General features: G+C 44.0%; 1 protein-coding gene across 47 annotated transcripts in view; it reads right to left on the minus strand.

Annotated features, from left to right (window-relative positions):
• The window catches only part of CLASP2 (cytoplasmic linker associated protein 2), a 137,403-nt gene that overhangs the window by 91,660 nt on the left and 26,144 nt on the right, over nucleotides 1-19,599 (minus strand). For 35 of the 47 annotated variants that reach the window (XM_040682799.2, XM_040682756.2, XM_040682789.2 and 32 more), the window contains one exon: nucleotides 15,724-15,794. In XM_040682799.2, the coding sequence (XP_040538733.1) occupies nucleotides 15,724-15,794 (71 nt within the window). Of the gene's footprint in view, nucleotides 1-484; nucleotides 11,692-15,723; nucleotides 15,795-19,599 lie in introns of those variants that run through there. The other 12 variants (XM_046923500.1, XM_015281531.4, XM_015281530.4 and 9 more) reach the window with 3 other exon arrangements.

A 19,599-nucleotide genomic window follows, 5' to 3' on the forward strand; every position in this document is an offset into this window, starting at 1 on the left:
ATTAAATAGAAATGTGTATATATTAGAATGAATGTATATTTAGTTCTGAATCATCTATTCTGCCTCATATTTCACCGATAGAAAAAAAATGCATAAATAAAAACACATATTATCACTTTGTCCTCTGTCTGTGACCTACGAATAAAACGACAATCAAAAATAAACAGCATTTTCTACATAGTAAGCGCTCATAAAATATCATTTTGCCTTCATAATTAATCACTGTAACACTGCACCTAAAAATGAATCATTCACAGTCATTCCCACAAAGGGAAAATATCTTTGCACAGATCAAATATTTTTGCCCACTTGCATCTATTTTCCCCCAAGGAAATACCATTTTTATCACTGCATTCTACCGAAGACAAACGCTTCTCCCTTTTCTTCTTTTACTCGTGCATGCATTTTTCTGCTACACATCCTCCCACAATGTGTCTACCAGCACTCCCTGTCTCTTCCCTTCCACCCAGATTTTTCAACTTACAATCACAGATCCGCTTGCAGATCAGCCGCCTCATTCCTCTGACAGCTCTTAAATCCCCTGGCCCTAGGACGGACCCAGCACCTCACATGGCCACCCGCAGTCGATTCTAAACGCTAATCGAAGATGCTGTTGGAACCTGCTCGCAACACCCGAGATCCACCACTGAGATTTGTGCCGGCATCTTTCTCTGCCTTCCCTGCACTAGGTGCAGGCGGAGCCAATGAGCTGCGAGGTGACATCATCTGCTGGGAGCCACGGCCAGGGGGAAAGGTGGAAATCCCTCATGCAAAGAAACTCATTCCCACACACGGCATTCGCCACCATCGCCATCCTTCACTGAAAAATCAGACAGACTGACCGACAGTGCTGCAGGGTGTGCGTGGCTCTCTCCTGTCACTCCGGCTCTGTACGTGTTCGAGCAAGAAAGAGATCGATCTGTAATCACTACATAGAATACCCTCAATGAAAATGCTCAGCCTTCAAAATCATGTATGTATATTCCAGCAGGAGAACGTAACTGTTCATCAATCCATTTAGCGGAAGAAGGATTTACCTATAAGCGTCAGCGTGGAAAGAAGTATCAGCCTATGGCTACCATATCAAATAAAATGGGCGAGGCTGAGCCATAGCTGCACTACAGCGATAAAAGACCAAGTTAGCATATTAGCATCTCTAAAAACTGGCACCTCAAAACACAAAAAAATCCCATTTCATTGCACACCTTTGTTATCTCCACAGCAGTGACTTTTTACTCCTGGCTTATCCAGAACTTGTTCCCAGCAATATGTCAGCTATGTTTAATAACACAGCCTCCCAAAGGGAAGCTGCTTTTATTAAAGCAGTAAGGCAGGGTTTTTTTCCAACAGCATCTGCAGCAACAGTGAACACGGGAACACCCCACGCTGCACATGTCAGATTGCCGGTCCTACAGCTGAATTTTTTCTTATGCTAGCAAACATCATTGTGCCGCATGGCCAAGCCTTTACGGTGAAAGAAGAAACAAAAAGAAAAATGCAATAAACGTCGGGATGCACAGTGACATAGCAGTGATCTTCAGAACAATCGTTCCCTTCTCAAGCGCTGATTTTTAGAGAATCACCCTGAGAGCAGGCAGAGCTGGATTCATGCACCACAGTGCAGCTCAGAGGCTGCACGTTGCCATGGGAGCAGCCCAGCTCAAGGAGGGATACATTTTGATTCCTGCTGCTCTTACTCCTGTAGCTTAAACACAGCCAGGCTTCAGGACTTCTGAACAGGAAAGCCCAGCATCACATCAAGAAACGAGCTAAAAGGGGTAACAGAGACGTAAATAATGATGGCTGCTATCTAGGATGCCTGCAACACTGCAGATCATCTTAAAACGGCACTAAGAAGCGCCATGCAGATACCTGCACATCTCAGCAGACCAACATCGACGCATCATTATGCTGTCAAAAAACTGATTAAACGTGAAAAGCAGGCTTTTCTAACAGAAGTGCTTTTGTTGCTGTATTTTTTTTCCTTTTTAGTACCCATAATGAAACAGGGTGGACTTCCACGCTACTATCCAGCAGCACTACAACACAGCATTGATACACAAAAATACTGCACAAGACGCCTTGGAAAAAAGTGCAGTTATTTACAGTACAAGTTTAAAAATAGCAAGAGAGCATTTGCTCCTTTATGCAAAGTCTGCTAATCAGACAGCAGCCACGCACCAGCAGCACAACCACCCCAAGCAGCGCTGCGCTCCGGGAACCCACTCTTTAGCTGTATTCTTCCCAAGCTGTAGGTGACCAAGGAGCACCCAAGATGGGGAACTGTGTAAGTCATTGCACAGTGCAAACACGCAGAAACTCCATTTCAGGAAACTGCTCGTTTGTTTTGTAAACTATGCACTGAACGACGGTCATGACAACACAGTCAGATTTCTTTGCCTTGTCAAACACTGTTTTTGTCCACGCGCTGAAAACATTGTTAGCACTGGATTAAAGACCAAGCCTATGAAGTAGTTTCATACGGCTGCTTATTGCAGAGAAAATCACTTTAAAATCCCTTTTTTTTTTCTTCCTTCATATGCATAAGAATGTCTGAAATACGGAATTGCTTGTAACCACTGAGAGATGGGCATTCTTAATTAGTCTTTTTTCATGACTTACATTAAGAACGTTAAAATTGAAAGTACAGTCACTACAAAGTTACAGCCCAGTACCAGAGACATGTAACGTTAACTGATGAAAAGGACTGGTTTAATTCCAAGTTCCAAGGCTCATGTGGTACCAGCCCATGTTTTTAATAAAGAAAAACAAGAACATTTTGTGCCACTTTCCACAGAAGTCCATTTTCTCCACCAGTTCAGGCCTTTACAGCTTTACCTCCTTATGCTTCACTAACATTGCACCAACCGACCTTCAGGAGTATTTCCTTTTCAGGAAGATACTTGACAATGCTTGTGAAGACCTGAAAACTGAAATTCGCATTTACAGAAGTGAATGAAACTGAAGCATCGCATTTGCTTCCAGTACTACATGCTTTCCACTGACGCATATTTCCATCTCTTCCAAAAGCACATTCATACAGCTGAGCACAGGGAACCCCAGCTTGGGATGAGCTGTTAATCTGCGGGGTGTGTGGCTGTTAATCAAGGTGTGTGGCCACGACAGCCAGCCAGGCCCAGCCTGTGTGCTAGGAGACTGTGGAGGGCAGGGCTGACTCCCAGAGAGCAGCACTATGGCTGCACTCCTCACGTACCTGACCGGGACTCTGCTCCTCGTTTCATCGAGTCTGCAAAAGAAACTCTTTCCACCGACAAAAGTCACAAGAGATTCAATATAATTGATAACATCCAATCAAATCTATCTGAAGGATGCAAATATGTTCATTCTAGAACAGCTTGGAGAATAAAAACTGAAAGTAATTTAAACTATATTATTTTGAAGACAAAGTACTTGAAGAATATCTAATTCCACGTTTGCAAACACACCCGACAGCCTGAGAGAGCACTCTCCAATCAGCAGTTTCCAATAAAGTTCCAAGCTATGGAAATGGGAGTAGAAAGCTGTATGAACTGCTAACGATTGCTAACACACAGAACATGTTAAAAAACACAGTTAATGTAATAGGCTGGATCTCGGTTCAGTTCCCTAAGACTATTCTTGTACACGGTGTCTTTGTTTTGCATCTCAAAAAGAGCACTGGAGGTAAGCGCACCCACAGAAAAAGATGTGGAATCTAGCATTGCTGAAAGCTTTTCAAGAAACCAAGTACCAAATACATGCTCTCACTCTGGTATGAGTTCTCTCCCAAGAAAAACAACAACAACAACAACCACTAGAAGTTCACTCCTCTAATAAGGGAAACAGAAACGTGTACAGTTGGCATATGTTGTGAAGGTAATGCATATAAAGTCAGCTGGTATCCATTGGTGCCCCTTCCTGCAACATTTCCAAAAAGTCAATAGAATGCCTCTATCTAGTAAAACAAACCAACCTGAAAGACCTGGCCTAGAGCTGGCCAGACTTTCCAAACACAGCATTTACCACAATTATTCTTAGATGAAATCCAGGCACAGCTGTTCCTAATGGAACAATAACCAACATTTCGAACCATGGCAAAAGTTTATACTAAAACTCATAGAAACAGTTTGCAATTTGAAGTAAAAATAACTAACAGATAAGAGCTACCTTTCTGCTTTGTAGCATTACTCTCAGTCCCTACATTTTAAATATGTCTGTTTTCAAAAGTATTCAGACATATTAAGGACAAATATTTACAAACCTGATATTCACTACTACTAATGCTAAAAGCTTCTTAACAATCTATGTATTCCAATTTGGTTGAAGAACAATAAAGTGTAATTACAAATGTCCGAAGACAAAAGAGCATCCAAAACTTTTCATACTTAGAGAGAAAAAAACATTTTAGGGCTGAAGTAAATTAAAGTCAATTTATTGCTGTACAACTCCATTCTTTACTTTAGTGGGTCTTAAGAGTCACAAAATTCATGTGACGTTTAATATCAATTATGTTTTAAGTCACAATAAGTGATGAAAGAAAGAAATGCATCACCATCTAGATGGCTGTAGGAACAGACAATCTACTCATGCCGTTCACTAGATGCTAATCAGGAGATAATTAATGTTAAAGCAAATCCCTAAGTAATACCACAAGAGGAAAAATGAAATTCCTGGATATCTCACAATAACAGGGAACTAAAGCTGGCTAGGAAGGAAAAAGAAATAATAATAATAAAAAAAAGAATAACAGCAGTAACAAGATCTTGTAGAGTTGTACACACATAACAGCGGTATTTTACAGTATAGACCGACAACAAGCCAGGGGATGCACTCTAACAAAACTGCCTCCAAACCTTGATTTCTGTTAAAACATGCCCTTCTTATACACATCTTACTTTCAAGTACTGCTAACAGATACCAAATGTTTTTGGACTACTCTCAGGGCTCCCTCTTTCACACCACCAACCGTAACATAACTGCAATAATGCATATAAGCCAAAAAGTGACAAGCTAGCTTAAACTCCCTAGGTTTCCACAGCCCCTCCTACACCCTGTGCCTACCAAGATCCCAACTGACAGTCCCCACTCAGTGATATACAAACATTGCCTGCATCAGCTACTTGGAACATCTGGGTTAGTACTGTTAGCTCCAGTTGAACTGGTAGAGACAGCAACAATCTCTGTCAAGCATGAAGAGGATGCTACATGAACTACAGCTGTGACAGCTTAGCTGAACCTTCTATCTAATCCATACTTCAGGCAAAGGCTGCGCACTATTTAGTGAACACTTTAACCCTGATACATCAGGCATGCCAAGCAGAAGGAGTCGGTTTGTACAATCAAAAAAAAGCAGGATACAGCTACCTAGGGCCAACCATCTACATGGCTTAGACATCCTGGGTCTCCATACGGCTTTCAGCGAATATTCCAGAAGGGAACCAATCTCCTCTGGGTAATGTATGGCAGTCTGGGTGCTCCAGGGCATTTCAAAGAGCACCTGATGCCTCTGCTAGGCAGCTGGATCATGCACACAGTACTTGAAAATAGATTTAAAGGCAGAATTTCTGGTCATTATCCCCATAAAACTTAATAACAAATGTAAAGGCAGCCCCTGCCATCGGACCAGACTGAAGCATTACTGTCACAGAAATAAGGTAGGATGTCCCACCAGCTCTATGTTTTCGTTGGCCTATTTTTATGTTTTCATTAAAAAAAAACCACTCAGATTTGTTGCTAAGACAAATTAACTCTATCACATACAAAGGTTGCTTCACCTTCAACCACCCATTCTGTAATCAAGGAGAGAACAGGATGATGACAGCAATCCCTCTTCAGCCATCCCATCCCCTGGGTGCAAAACCCCAGCACCAGGCCCCAGGGACCTCACAGGCCCTCCAGTGCACCCCCTGCAGGCTCAGTGCAGCCGTCCAGAGGACGCCAGGCCCTCTCCTCCACATCCCTCTCCTTTGGCATCAGGGCAGAAGAGATGCCACCTTCTCACGCTGCAGGCCCAGAGTTGAGGGATGGGAAAGGACGACCCATACAACCACAGAAAATCCATTGTTTTCAATGACTGCCTCTCCCTTGGCTGCCTGTGGTGTGTCAGTATGCTTTGCTCCTCCTCTGCCCCTTTTGGCACCAGGAAGGCTCCACCCCGGGCAGCTGCAGTGTGCTTGAGAACCCCCTGCCCCGACTGACCCTCTTGCTACATTCTTGCCACTGCCTCCCAGAAATGGCTGCAGGCCCCAACTGCCAGCCGCCATGTTTGGGCCAGCACGTGGCACTCAGAATCGTTGCCATGGCCACCCAACTGCCCTCAACCGCAGTCCCTCAGCTGACCCAGCGGGAGAAAGCTGCCCTACAAAGTCTCCGAAAGAGATACGTTTTATTTCTTGCTATTTCTGAGGACGGGATGGAGCAGCCACCTTTAAAGAAGAGGCGGCTGCTAGAAATGGGTGATATCATCGAGCCCATGGAGGTGGACCCGCCTGGCAGCAACGAAGAGCCCATGGAGGTGGATCCACCTGGGGAAGATGACCTGATGGAAGTGGATCCACCTCCATCGGGCCACACTGGCCATCACTCCATCGCTGCCAGGCCGACCAGGAAGAGGTCGCGCCCCAGATGTCACCGCAGGGGCGCCAGGATCCGTCCACCTCATGCGAAACGGCCGCCTCGACGCCGGCGCTGATCCTCCCGTCCTGTAAGTTTGCCCTTTCCTGGGAGAGCCCCAGCTCACGGCCATCCTGCGGGCTCACGTGGAGCCTCCATTTCCTGGGTGTTCTTCTTTTCACAGCCAAGGCTCCAACGAGCCCTTCCTTCCTGTCCCTCCCCCCACCCCTTGTCCTTTCCCAAGTCCTCTCATCTCTTCTGCACCAAGTCCTGACGAAGAGGGCAGGGCACGGACTGCCATCCTTGGAGCTGCTGTGCTGGGACAGTGGGATGAGCCTGGCGGAGGGACCTCAACTGCCAGGGGCCTCAAACATCACAGGGGTGCGAGGATCCTGTAAGTTTACCCTTAGCCAGGAGGAAGAGCACCGAATCAGGGCCATCCCATGGGCTCACCCAGAGCCTTCATTTCCTGATGATCCTTTTCTTGACAGCCATGGCTCCCATGAGCCCATCCTTCCTGCCTCCCTCACTTATCCCTGCCCAGGGCAGGAGGAGAAGCCAAAGAAGGGACAGAGGCAGCTGCTCCTGGGGAGAACCACACTTTGGTTCCAACAGGAAGAAGTGCTGAACTGCAGCAAGAAGGTCCAGTCCAGGTGCTACATTTGGACTTTTCTGTCAAGCCTGGACAATCATCAATTTAAAACGGCAACACAAAATAATAAAGAAGTCAAAACCACAAAACAAAATAAACACATTTTCTTTTTTTTAAAAAAAAAGTAATAATTGTCTCTCTGCTTTAGGAACCCTAGAATTTCCCGTGTCCCCTCCTTGCCTCCCGCACACAGAACGTACCCCGCAGCAGGACACGCTGCCCTCATTGCCAGCCTGAGGAACAACCACCGCACTGCACACACCACTGAGGCTGTCCCCTTGCCCTGCCTCAGCACCCTCTGCTACATGGCAGGGATATTTCACACACACATCACCAAGAACATAGGTAAGAGCCCATTTTTACTCTTGAACTACAGAATCATACATACAAACTCCCCAGTATTGAACAAAAGATCCTCAACCATTTATGAATGTCATTTAGAAACCTGAAGACAAAATTTTCTAGTTGCATTGCTGGAATATATATATAAAAAAGTAACTATAAAATAAAAATCAAGTTCAGTTATCAGTCTAGAATCTACTGCTGTCAGGAAAATAATCATGTATTTTCCATGTTTGCAGCTTTGTTAGTAAGAAATGGTCTGTCTTGTATAGTTCTTCCTTGAAGCTCTTTGTTTCCATGTTGAACCTCACTCTGTTCATCCATTCTGAGCAGAAACTGCTCATTTTCATATAGCCCTTGGCGGTTCTACACATTCCCTCCCTCTCCCACTTACTTGTTTCACTGTCCCACAGATCTTTTGCAGCCATTAGCAATGGCATGTGCACTTTAAAGACAAAACACTACTCATAACCTCTGTTAAACACTGTGATATTTCCACATGACCTTACAGTGAAAAGAACCTTTCAACTGGTTTGATTCAGAACAGCCATGTAATTCCAACTCACAGCATCTGTCCTTCATCTCCAAGGCACAGGGAGGAAAGCCACTCCCCCGCGCACAGCGCCTACCAGCTGCTTGCAATGGAAGAGGAGGAGTAGGGCTCCTCTGGAGGGAAATGAGCCAACGCAGGCACAGTTAGCGTGTTTACAAAGCACGCTCAAAGGAGAACAGAAAAGGGAAGAAGCCATGCATTTCTACTTCCCAACATCTACTGTCTAGAAGACTTTTTTCAGGAAATGGCTCCGGACAGTACAAAGAACCACAGTGAAATCCTGCCCAATTTCTGGGCTCATGTAACAGCTGCTTTATTTACTATCATTCCCAGGCCTGAGTGGGTTTTAAAAGCCTCCTCCCTTCTACCAGGGGATTGAAAAGTCAGAAATTCATGTCAAAAACATGTAAGGAGAACACATTTTATATATTGAAAATTAAGCTATCACCTGAAAAGAAACTCTACAGCCTTTTAACTTTAATGTGTCCGTTTTTTTTTTTTTATTTTTTATGTTTTGGTCAAAAATAACACTAAAGCTGAGCAGCACCCACATTTTACAGAAAGCACTAATCAGATTAAAGACTTAGGAAGACAGCCTTCCGCTCAGAAGAACGTCAGGGAATAGAAGGTGACGGTTCCTGTACTCCAGGACACCTATACATTTATGAGGTATTTTCAAAAAAGACAAACCCCATAATATCATATGCATATGTGCTATGGTACAATTCTTACTATATCTGGATATAATTACTAGTATAAGCAACTAAATCAGTTGCATATAGTGTATCATTTGGAATATGACGAGTGCTTGAAGTCATCAAACATTGTTAACACCGTACAGCATTCACACAAAAATCCCCTCTTTCATCTATGCAATTCAAGACTATTCAAGAATATTCAGTACGTACCAGTAAACAGATGAGGGAACCAAGAATGTTCTCTTACAAAGCTGATCTGATGCTTTTAGATAGCTCTCAAATACCTTATGTCTTGCACATCCAAAGAAAACTTAGGTCCAACCTTCCTTCCATTTCTCTTCCCACGGCCCCAAGTTTTAGGCAGATAAATTTATCCTTGTTTTAATAAACCTGTTGAACTGAGAGCAGGACAGTCCCTCACCTGTAGAACCATCAACTGGCACAGTACTGAGTGACACCAAGGAAAGAAAGAGCCGATGGAAGCCACCCATGGATGACAAGCCATGAAGAGAATGCACAACGTGATGTGCCGCCCTGCCATTACGTCTGCTGCCTCCTAAACACCCTAATCTGGTTATCAGCGGATAAGGGCAGAAATGCATTAGCCTCTCCAAGAAACAAGAAATCCCAAGCGAGGAATGGTTCTTGACTAGTTTTCCTCAGCAACCTGAGGAACAAACACAGACCTACATTCACACAGGCATGTGAAATGCCTTTAAACAAAGACACTGAATGCTTTCCCATTGGCACACATTCAGGGCAGTGGAAGTAACAATTCAGCTGCTTGCTGGTCCACAAACAGAATTATTTTCTTCCTCTACATGTTTCAAACAAAAGACTGGAGAGCTTGAGACAGTTAACAGGGGTAAACAGAAAACTTGGCTTTCCTCTTTAATCTTCCCTTCGGAAATCAGATTAAGATTCAACATTTAAGCGTTATGTTTTATTTACATTCCTGCTCATACTCAAGAAACACTGCAAGAATGCCAAAGTTACAATAAACCACTGTCTTGCATTTCAGACAGAACATTCAAAATGCCACCTCCATACAATACTTCCAAACATAGTCCATGTACCTTTACAACATATCCAGGCTGACTAAATGAACGAAGCAAGGAAAACAAATTACAAGTTCTGTTCTCTGAGGCAGCAGCACAACGTCACCCAGAACGATGGTGGACCTTCACAGACAGTAAGCTAAACGTACCGGCCACAGCACAGTGCCAATCTGTCAAGAAAAGAAATCTCTCAAAGGCTACAGAACCACCACCCTTAGGACAGAGTGTGTCTGCTGTGTTGCAGGATGTACAGGATGGTTGTGAAATGGAAAATCACGGCTAAAACAGCATTTACGTTGAGAAAAGGAAATCAAAAAGTTTTCTTAATAGTTACTCGGGTTTTGTTATCCATAACAGCTTTATAAACAATGCCAAAGGACTGAATTCTTTGTAAATGCGGTAAGCAGTAGTTTCAAGAGAAACCAGCAGCTACATAATCATCCTACACACTCTTAATTGTATCTGGCATTACTGCTCAAAGCTCCCACACAGAACGTCAGCTGACTGCCTGAACAGTACTTTGTTCTTAGTGCCTTTGTTAATGACGAATTTAATTATACAGAGGAAAGCTCCGCAACCACTCTCTCTTCATAAACCTCGACCACTAGAGAACCACAAAAATCCTATGGCTTTGTCCAGGGAATACAGTTATTTCTTAACACGCTACAACTCGCATCTTTCATCTGCGCATTACGACCCGTGTTTATACCACACAGAACTGCACTGCTTGATGGGAAACGAGCGCTGAGAAAAACAGTCGAGAGCAAAAATGACAAGAAAGAGCTCAGTGTGCACTCAGTTCCACAAGGATGGTGACCTCCCTACAGCCTGCTGAGGACAAACAAAAACAAACACCAGAGAACTGCCCGGGGGGTTCTGAACCGCCCAGCCTCGCTCCTGCGGCTCTGATCCCCCCGCTCTGTCCCGCAGCCTCGCACGCCCGGAGCACCCAGTGACACACGTCCATTTCAGGACGCCTCAGAACAGCTCTTTGTCCGGGCTCTCACTACTGCCGTCTCAGCAAACTCAGATAAAAGATTCACCTTCATCTACGTACAGAATCCTTACAGGGCCAGTGTCCTCAACGTTTTTAGCGCTACGCACATTGTACTTTGTAAACGCAAAGCCCTCCTCCTGTCTTCCTCAGCTTGCTTTAAGCCAAATGACAACTCCTCAACTTCCTTTGAAAACGAAGATGCACGCACGGAAGCTGTCACACCAGGAGAAGGCGCGGAGGCACAACGCGAACCCGGTTTATATCCAAAACGTGACCGCAGGGCCCACACCGCTTTACTGACCTACTTTCCCCCGGTTTGTGTAACGAGGCACCGCGCCGCGAAGTAAACGCGGCTCCACACGCCGTAGCGTCACCTAATGCGCACGGCAGCCCCGGCAGCCAGCCGCTTCCCTGACGGCACCCGCAGCGCCGCCTTTCCCCGCCGAGGAGCGCGGCCGGACGCCGCCCGCTTCACGGGGCGGACCCCTCGCAGCGCGCCCCGAGCCGCGCCGCCCGCAGCGGGACCCTCCGCCCGCTCGGGGCTGACCGCATCGGGCCGAGACGTCGAGCCGCCGCACGCGGGGCTCAGCGCGTTTAACGCGGTCGAGCCTCGCCGCGAGCGCAGAAGGAGGAGCGGCGCCGAAGGCTCGCCCGCCCCTCACTGCGGGCACCGCCGCGGGACCCCGCGCCCGCCCGCAGACGCGGCCGGGGCAACCACTCACCGTCCCCGATCGCCATCATAGCGCGGAGCGGCCGCGGGCGGTGAGTGCCGGGCCGCGCAGCCCCCGCTCCCCGCCGCCACTGCCGCCCGCCGCGCCCCTCTTCAAAATAGCAGTCCCGCCGGCGCGCGGCCCCGGCCCCGTCCCACCGGGGACTTTTACTGCGCTCCGCCCCCGCTCCGCCCCGCCGTCACGTGCCCGCGCCCTGCCCCGACCGGGCCCGCCGGCCCCGGGCTGAAAGGAGCGCCGGAACCGCGAGAGGGGCGGTCGCGGAGGAGAGAGGCGCTCCGCGCCGTTCTGTCTGAGGAAAACGCCTTTTCCTGACGGCGTCCGGGCACCGGCTGCCGCAGAGCGTCCTGCGGCCGTCAGGAAAGCCTGACGAAACCTCAGCTCCCGCTCACGGCCGGCCCGAAACCGCCGCGACAGCACCATGTGCTGTAACAAGCGCTTCCTCCCGCTTCGCTCCCTCTCGTCTGAGAACTCAGGAGCGCCTCGCCGAGCCGCTCCCTGCCGCGCTGAGCCGCTCGCTTCCAGCAGCGCGGGCGCGGAGCTCCAGTGCCCAGAGACGCACACGGGGAACCTCGAGGCACAGCGCGGGCACGGGCCTGCTCGGCACGCTTCCATACGTCAGGGTGTAAACCACAAAGGGCAGCGGGTGAAACTGATCGTCATACGAATGCATTCTGAACTGCCGTATGAGCAAGCAGAACACGGACGGACCCCAAACCGCGTCAAATGATTGTAGCACCTATCGGCAGCCTCAGCGTTTCCCACTCTATACATTCACACCACGTCCCGCATGGTACGTTTGTAAGGGTGGCACTCCGAGGCATGCCTGTAATGGGAAAACTGCACGGGCTGAAAAGAGATGTACGATCAATATTCAGCTTGGATCGTTCTGCTGAATGGAGCAGAACACAGAGCTCAGCTCTTATTCTCCCTGCTTTTGACTCCCTGTCTGAAAACGCACGCTGCTCTCCAGCACGGAGGTCTGTTTAAATTCTCTTAGAGCAAACAGTATTTACAAATCTCAGCCGGCAGAAACAAGTGCTTGCTCAGCTCTGAGATTGGCTGCCAGTCCCGTTTCCATAGAAATGCACATTCATGTGCTGAAAAACGGGGAGGTGCTTTAAAGAGCCTCCTCCGGTTTGCAGGGATGCACCACATTTCTGCTGAAGCAAAATGGCAAAACAAGCACCGCACGCAAGATTTGGCGTAACACACAAACACATCCAGACACGATTCTAATAACACGCTGCATTATTGTGAATGTAAACAGGACCCGAGGCTCTCAGAACAGCTCGTTCATTCACATAATTCATGGCAAAGAAAAGATGTCTGACTTTACTAGCCACGGCTGATTGCAAGGGAAGATGCTGCAATCAAGACAGGGGGGAGAGGGAACCAAAGGTCAGCTGGAGAGGCAAATTATTGGTATGATATTATTTAAGCTTGTAGTGAGCCATCAAGCGGCAGCATGAGACTCAAAGTCCCCTCGTTAGACACAGGGCCTTCCACGCTTCTCATCTGCTGGCTTTTGAAGCTACACCCTGCCCCAGTTATTCTAGCTGCAGTTGTTTCAATGTGTTTTTCACATCTTTCACCCTTCACTAGAATCCATCAGTCCCTACTGGCAACTCATTCCCAGCCCTCTTCACTGTTCTATCAGGGATTAGGTTCAATGAAGGAGGGACTGCTCACGCTAGGCCCATTAGCACAGTCAAAGGGATAACACCACATGAAATCCACCAGCATGCACGAGAACACAGGAGAACCTTTTCCTCTCCTCCCTGTGTTTCTCCCACACACGCTGAAGAACAGCAATACGTTTCTCAAACCTGTCACGTGTTTAATGGTGTTTGTAGGAGCGTATTTTTCTGTTTTGTTCCTTTGTCTGAATTATTACAACTACTATGGAAAACAGTCTTGTATTCAGTTTGCTCAAAGCTGCTATTTTTTTAGGTTACAGCTTTCTTTTCACATATGCAAAATGAAGTGACTGAACAACTGTCAGAAGTGTTATTGGAAGAAAGGAACCTAAGTCACATCTCTGGATGCTCAGAAACTAGGTCAACATGGCAAAGATTTACCAGCACAGCAGTGCCACGTACGACTATGTAGAAGATGGCACCTCTGACAGCTGTTTTTAGCAAGCTTCTCCCTATCCAGCACACACTTTGAAGAGAACCCCCACCAGTTACAGCTAACTTCTTTGAGAAAACAACTCAGCTGACATCTTTGGAAACACAACCCCACTCCCCACAACCTTTGAACCCTACTCCAAAATATCAGCCTTTAAAAGCACTAAAAAAATCCTCCGTACCGAAACTCATGTATTTAGACATGAACATCTGGCCTTTATCCAGAGATGTTTGATAAAGCTCTGAAAAGAAAAGTTGGTAACAAAGCTACAGGAATTCAACGCTAACTTTAAATCTACACATGGAAGCGGTAAATACAAACTGTCCTTCAGAGAATAAAGAACGAGAAGGTCGAGATAAACCACTAACAACAGAAGAGTATATTTTCCGTAGCATTAAAAAAATACCCACTTAGATGGATTCAACAGATAAACAACATTCAAGTAAAGCTTCTGAAACAAAGGTACGAGAGGGATTCTGTCTCTGGGACTAAAGAGACAGACTCCCAGGAGCTTCTCCTACTGGCTTAAAACAGACTGCAGCTTCTCTTGTGAGATACAAACCAAAAGCTCCTACGTGCAACGCGAACTAACCCAGCAATACATGTGTTGTTTCTTTATTTTCACTATTTGAATCAGTTCTGTATATTTATATTCTCTTGTAACTTTCTTGTACATCTTGAGAACTGCCACCAGAAAAAATACAACTAAAATGCATCTTTGAACCACTCAAACCTATGCAGCGGTATGAACTTTAAATGCAAAACCATAATGGTTTATCCTTCCAATAGGAGTCTTATCTACAATCAAAGAGAATATTTATGTAAAACATTCATCTCAAAAATGAGTATATTTACTGATCATTTTTTATATTAATCCTTACAAATATATTTTCGTATTTCCAAGTGCCCAAAAACAGCAATAATGTTTTACTTCAAACCAGAATGCAATGCAGAACTGTACTGTAATCTCAAAAAGGTTTAAAAATGCACTTCTGCAAACCCACAGTCTCATCTGCTTTCACAGTAACGAGAGAAAGGTGAGAGTGTTTAAACAGAAAAAATACATTTGCATGCATTATCAAATCACATATGCATTCCTCAAAATATTTATACTCTCAAACTGTTACATTTTAAATCCTGCAAAGCTTCCTTTTCAATATAATTTAACCAAAAATATTGAAAAATACTCCGCTATTAACCAAAATCTGCTGACTGTTTGCAGAAGACAGACAATGAAGCTTTCAAAACCAATCAAATTAAAGCCACTGCCACAACACCTCCATTGTTGTGCTGTTATGCAACTGTTGTTTGTTTGGGTTTTTTTATGCATAGTTTTCAGTAAGAAAGAATGATGGGTTTTGCTCTTTCATCCTATAAGATAGTGTTTCAGGACTGCAGCAGGAAGCAACAGGGTTCATTGCATAACAGGCTTCCTTTTCATGAAAGGCACCAGAAAAAGAGCTTAAAGTTAGTACATTAGAGGAGAATTTTAAGATTAAGTCACAACTTCAACACTGAAGTGCCTCTGAATGCTTCAATCACCTATTTCTTTAATTTAGAACTTAATCATTATTCAACATTTTAACTGAGAAGAAACCACACAAAACAGCCATTATTCACTTATTTTCTTTTGGAATCACTGTAAGACAAAAGCCTGTTTGGTTTCTTTTTTTTCCACGCGCGAATACTCTGCAGCATTCTTGTAGCCTCTGCTGCATGCACACAGAACTTGTTAAGGATTCACTGCTGGTTCCCATGTGATTTCAAAACCTCTTCCAGTTGTATTCTGACTGCAGTCCTAAAACACAGCGTCGGTAATGTTAAGTTTGTTTCACTACACAAATGTCTGTTTTTCTCGGTATACTTGCATATGTTTCTTGTCAACCATCTCACACTGTTAATACTAGCATTCAAATATTTATCTTGTATTAATCTAAAGCTGATGATTAACATATGTTCTTTCATACTCACCACTGATGTTACTTAAAATCATATTTCCAGAGTCTCTCACTTCATCAAATTTTGTAAAGATTGTTTGCAACCTGTAAAGAACAAAAAATATATAAATATATATATATAAGCATATATTTACATATTGGAAATCCTCCAGTTTACCAGTAAAAACATGACTTCGTTTGTTAGTGCATATATATATAGCAGTCAGACAAGGGATTATGAGTTCTAGAAACCATTTCCAAAGGACTCCCATTCTTAAGTTAGGTGAGCATCTTTACACAAATGCACATAAAGCAATGTCACCAAGTCAGCCAATAAAACCGAGCATCATTACTAATAATAAGAAAAATAATGAAAATTCAGAAGTATAGGTTTTGTAATATTACATAGTAGCTTCAGAAAGGCAGTGATATTACCCTATTTATACACAACCCTATAAAGGCAACAATTTGAACTACAGAATGCTTATGTGAAGAAAACAGTGACTGATATTTCATTTCTTCTGTGACAACTGCTTATTTTCTGACAAATCTGGTTTGTTATGAAGATACTGTTGAAGTGGTTTGTGCTTCCACTGATAAGAAGAATTTCTTTTTTCCAGACTTCAGGAACACCAAACACTTACGTACCACTCATTCTCACAGCGGAAAACACGCTGCAATCGCTTTGCTACATGGTAAACAGCAAAAAATATAAAGAAATAAATACATAAATAAATAAACAAAAATTTCACATTTCCAGTCTGGTCCCATAGGGTAGAAAATGCTAGAAAATGCTATTCAAGCAAGAAAGTTGGCCAAATCTCAACAGCCAGTTCTCATCACTTCTGCAGAAAAGGCAATAAAAGCTGTACAAGTATCTCAGTATGGTATGTACGGATGTAAGGATATTTCAGATACAAAACTAGCAGGACTGAATACTGACCTTAAATGCACATTTATCAACCACAAGTCACACAACAGTCAGCAATTGTCATAGTGGGGATAGCTCAGTTACACTACCTCACGCTGTCAAATATTTTAGTAGCCTTGAAGTGCTATTTTTCCTTGCCAAATACTTGAAAGCATTTGCTAGACACCACACAATTAGCTGAGAATTCCACAGGAAGGCCTACCTTACCTCAAATGTCTACAAAACAAACAAACAAAACCCCTTAACACTATGTCTGAAAGGCTGAAGCTGTTATCCTGAGAGAAGCCGAATATGAAGACTACAGAGAGTATCAGATTTCCTTTAGGATTTCACTCTGATTGTTCTATGTTGTTAGGCTGATGGTGTGCTTTTGGCACACGTGCACATTTTTCACAGAACTCAAAACAAAAAATTATTTCCTGCTCTTTTGAACTCAGTTATCAAAACATGCTTCACAGAGCATTCTCAGCAGAGAAAGTAGAAAAATGAAATGTTTCCTTATAAATACACTGTGATGGTACGCACGTTGCCTCTCTCTCTGGGCAAAATATCTGATAAAGTAATAACTATGAGCATTCAGTAATAACTTGTCAGCACTATGCAGTCACAGTGGTACAGGCTAGAGAGCAACACGGCATTGCCAGCTACAAAAGCTTAAAGGCATGTATTTCTGATTTCAGACAGACGTACTCGTGCAGTGTAGATGCAGCTTAGGCTGACATACATTTCTCCTTACTTCCTCCTTTGGAAAAAAAAGGTGTCCACGTGTGGACACACAGATGGACCTTGTCTACAGTATGAACCAGACAGATCATGTAGAATTGTGCAGACCAAATTAAATGCAGTATTCATAAATGCATCCTGTAAAATACGTAGCTTTTCAAGATACGAAGCTGCAGCCTTAGGCACGAGAACTCTAAACAAATAAATGTACTTTTTACATTTATGTTACTCAAGTAATGGTGGAAAAAGCTGTCAGATAACTGCCTGAAAGATCCTGAAAGGCTGTAAACACTCAGACCAAGCAAGTGCTATCTTCTAAATCCATATGTATTTCTTCTATTCATGGAAGATCAGCTACACGTTTCATACTCTAACAAATTCCATTTGGTCCAAATGGAACAAAAATGGTTCCACATTCTTGGCTCAAAGAGCAAGAAATGCAATATCCACTCTCAGTATCTACAAACATATTAACACTACTACTTACAGGCTCAACAACAAAGACTGTCAAACCTCTTTGGCAGTAACTTTAACTACAGGGGAAACACAACAGCCGTATCTCCAGCCAGCGACCCCATACTGACTTTTCTGAGAAAAGAAATGCTCTTCAGGCCTAAATGAAGATAGTCTTCTGAGATTTGTAAGTTGAAAAACAATAAATGAAAAGAGGAATTCAACAGTTTTATTTGCAAATTAATCTCAGTGAAAGAATAAAATGCACTGAACAAAAATATACTAGTAGCAAATGGAGTTGAACTACAATAGTACAACCTCATCTTCTATTGTTAGCCATCTAGACCCTGCTCAGGACCAATATCCTTCTCTAGGCAGCCTACTATTTTCTGTAAGTGCAAACCTACCAGATACATATTATAAAACCTATTTAAGCCACCATTTGTGAATTACTACGTACATTTACCTTCATGCGGACATAAAATGTATATACTATTTTCATATTTAAATAATTCGAGTGATTTCTCTAAATAATGCTGGATGAACTTTCCTGCCTTCCTTCCAGCTGACATGAGCTCTTTTTCTCAGCTTTAAGGCAGAGTGCACTCGGGCAGCAACACACAGACCTCTAATGTGCAATTTGTTATGCAAACAAAGCAAGCCCACATTCTCTTAAATCACATATTTACCAAATATTGAAGTAATGGTGCTAATACTTATGCTTGCAATTTTAATGCGCTGTCATACAGTGAAAGAGCTCCAATACTGTTCTTCAAGGCTGAACTGAACAACTGAAAGCAGCTGCGTCTGAACTACAGATTATCCATAATACTTACTTAAAATCCTTAAAACCTACCCAGACACACAAATATGAACATACATTTCCCTCAGAATAATGGTAAGATGGTACTGTAAATCAAGTTGTTTCAGAGACCACAGCTCCTGCATATCCATACGAAAAGTTCAGTGAATCAAAGTGAAGGGAGAACTTCTGGCAGACAGGGGGGAAGAAACCTCTTAAACTGGGTCTGCCAGGGAAGGAGCAACTGTCTGAGATAGAGCTAATCTGTCTTTCCTGAGCTTTGTCAACTGCCCTGTTACTGGGTTAAGTAGGAAGAGATAGCAGGAATTCTGCTTTCCATCAATGGAAAAGCAGTATGGAGACCAGTAGCTTCATGCTCAACTCAAGTAAACTGTAAGCCATCACTTCCTTCCAACCTGAAGATTGCTAGGGAAGACACAACACTGAGCATCAATTCATGTATTATTTTATGCTAACCTTGACTGTCAGATGTGAAACTGCAGAGATTCAGTGGCAAGAACCAGTTGGATATGCACCAAGTCCAGCTTTGCTTGTTTATGTAAATGAAAATGGCACAACTACGCTTGCCTTCAGATCAAGGGGAATTTGGTACTCAAGTGATTCTGGCAGTAGCAATCAGCAGTTTGGTCCCTACTGCAAGTTAAGTTAGAAGCTGTTGATTAGCCTGGAGAGACAAAGCTCCTGTGGTGTTTAATCCTATTTGGATCTCAAGATTTACTTAGTTTATATCACATGGAAACGTGAACAAGATGAGTGCTGAACCCAGACTTATGGTCAGACCCAACGTTCATAGTACAGACAAACGCTGTTGTTATCTGCATTCTTTTGCCTGCATTCTCTGTTCCAAAGAACATCCAAGACTCTGTCTTAATGCAAGAAGGATTTTCTCAGACAAAACTATCTGCCGTGGAACTGAATTTTTGGAATTGTAGTAATAATACAGCTTAAACTTCTGTGGTAACCATACAATCACTTCATAC

This window comes from Gallus gallus, chromosome 2 (assembly GCF_016699485.2).
Source record: "Gallus gallus isolate bGalGal1 chromosome 2, bGalGal1.mat.broiler.GRCg7b, whole genome shotgun sequence".
Classification (NCBI taxonomy): Eukaryota; Metazoa; Chordata; class Aves; order Galliformes; family Phasianidae; genus Gallus; species Gallus gallus.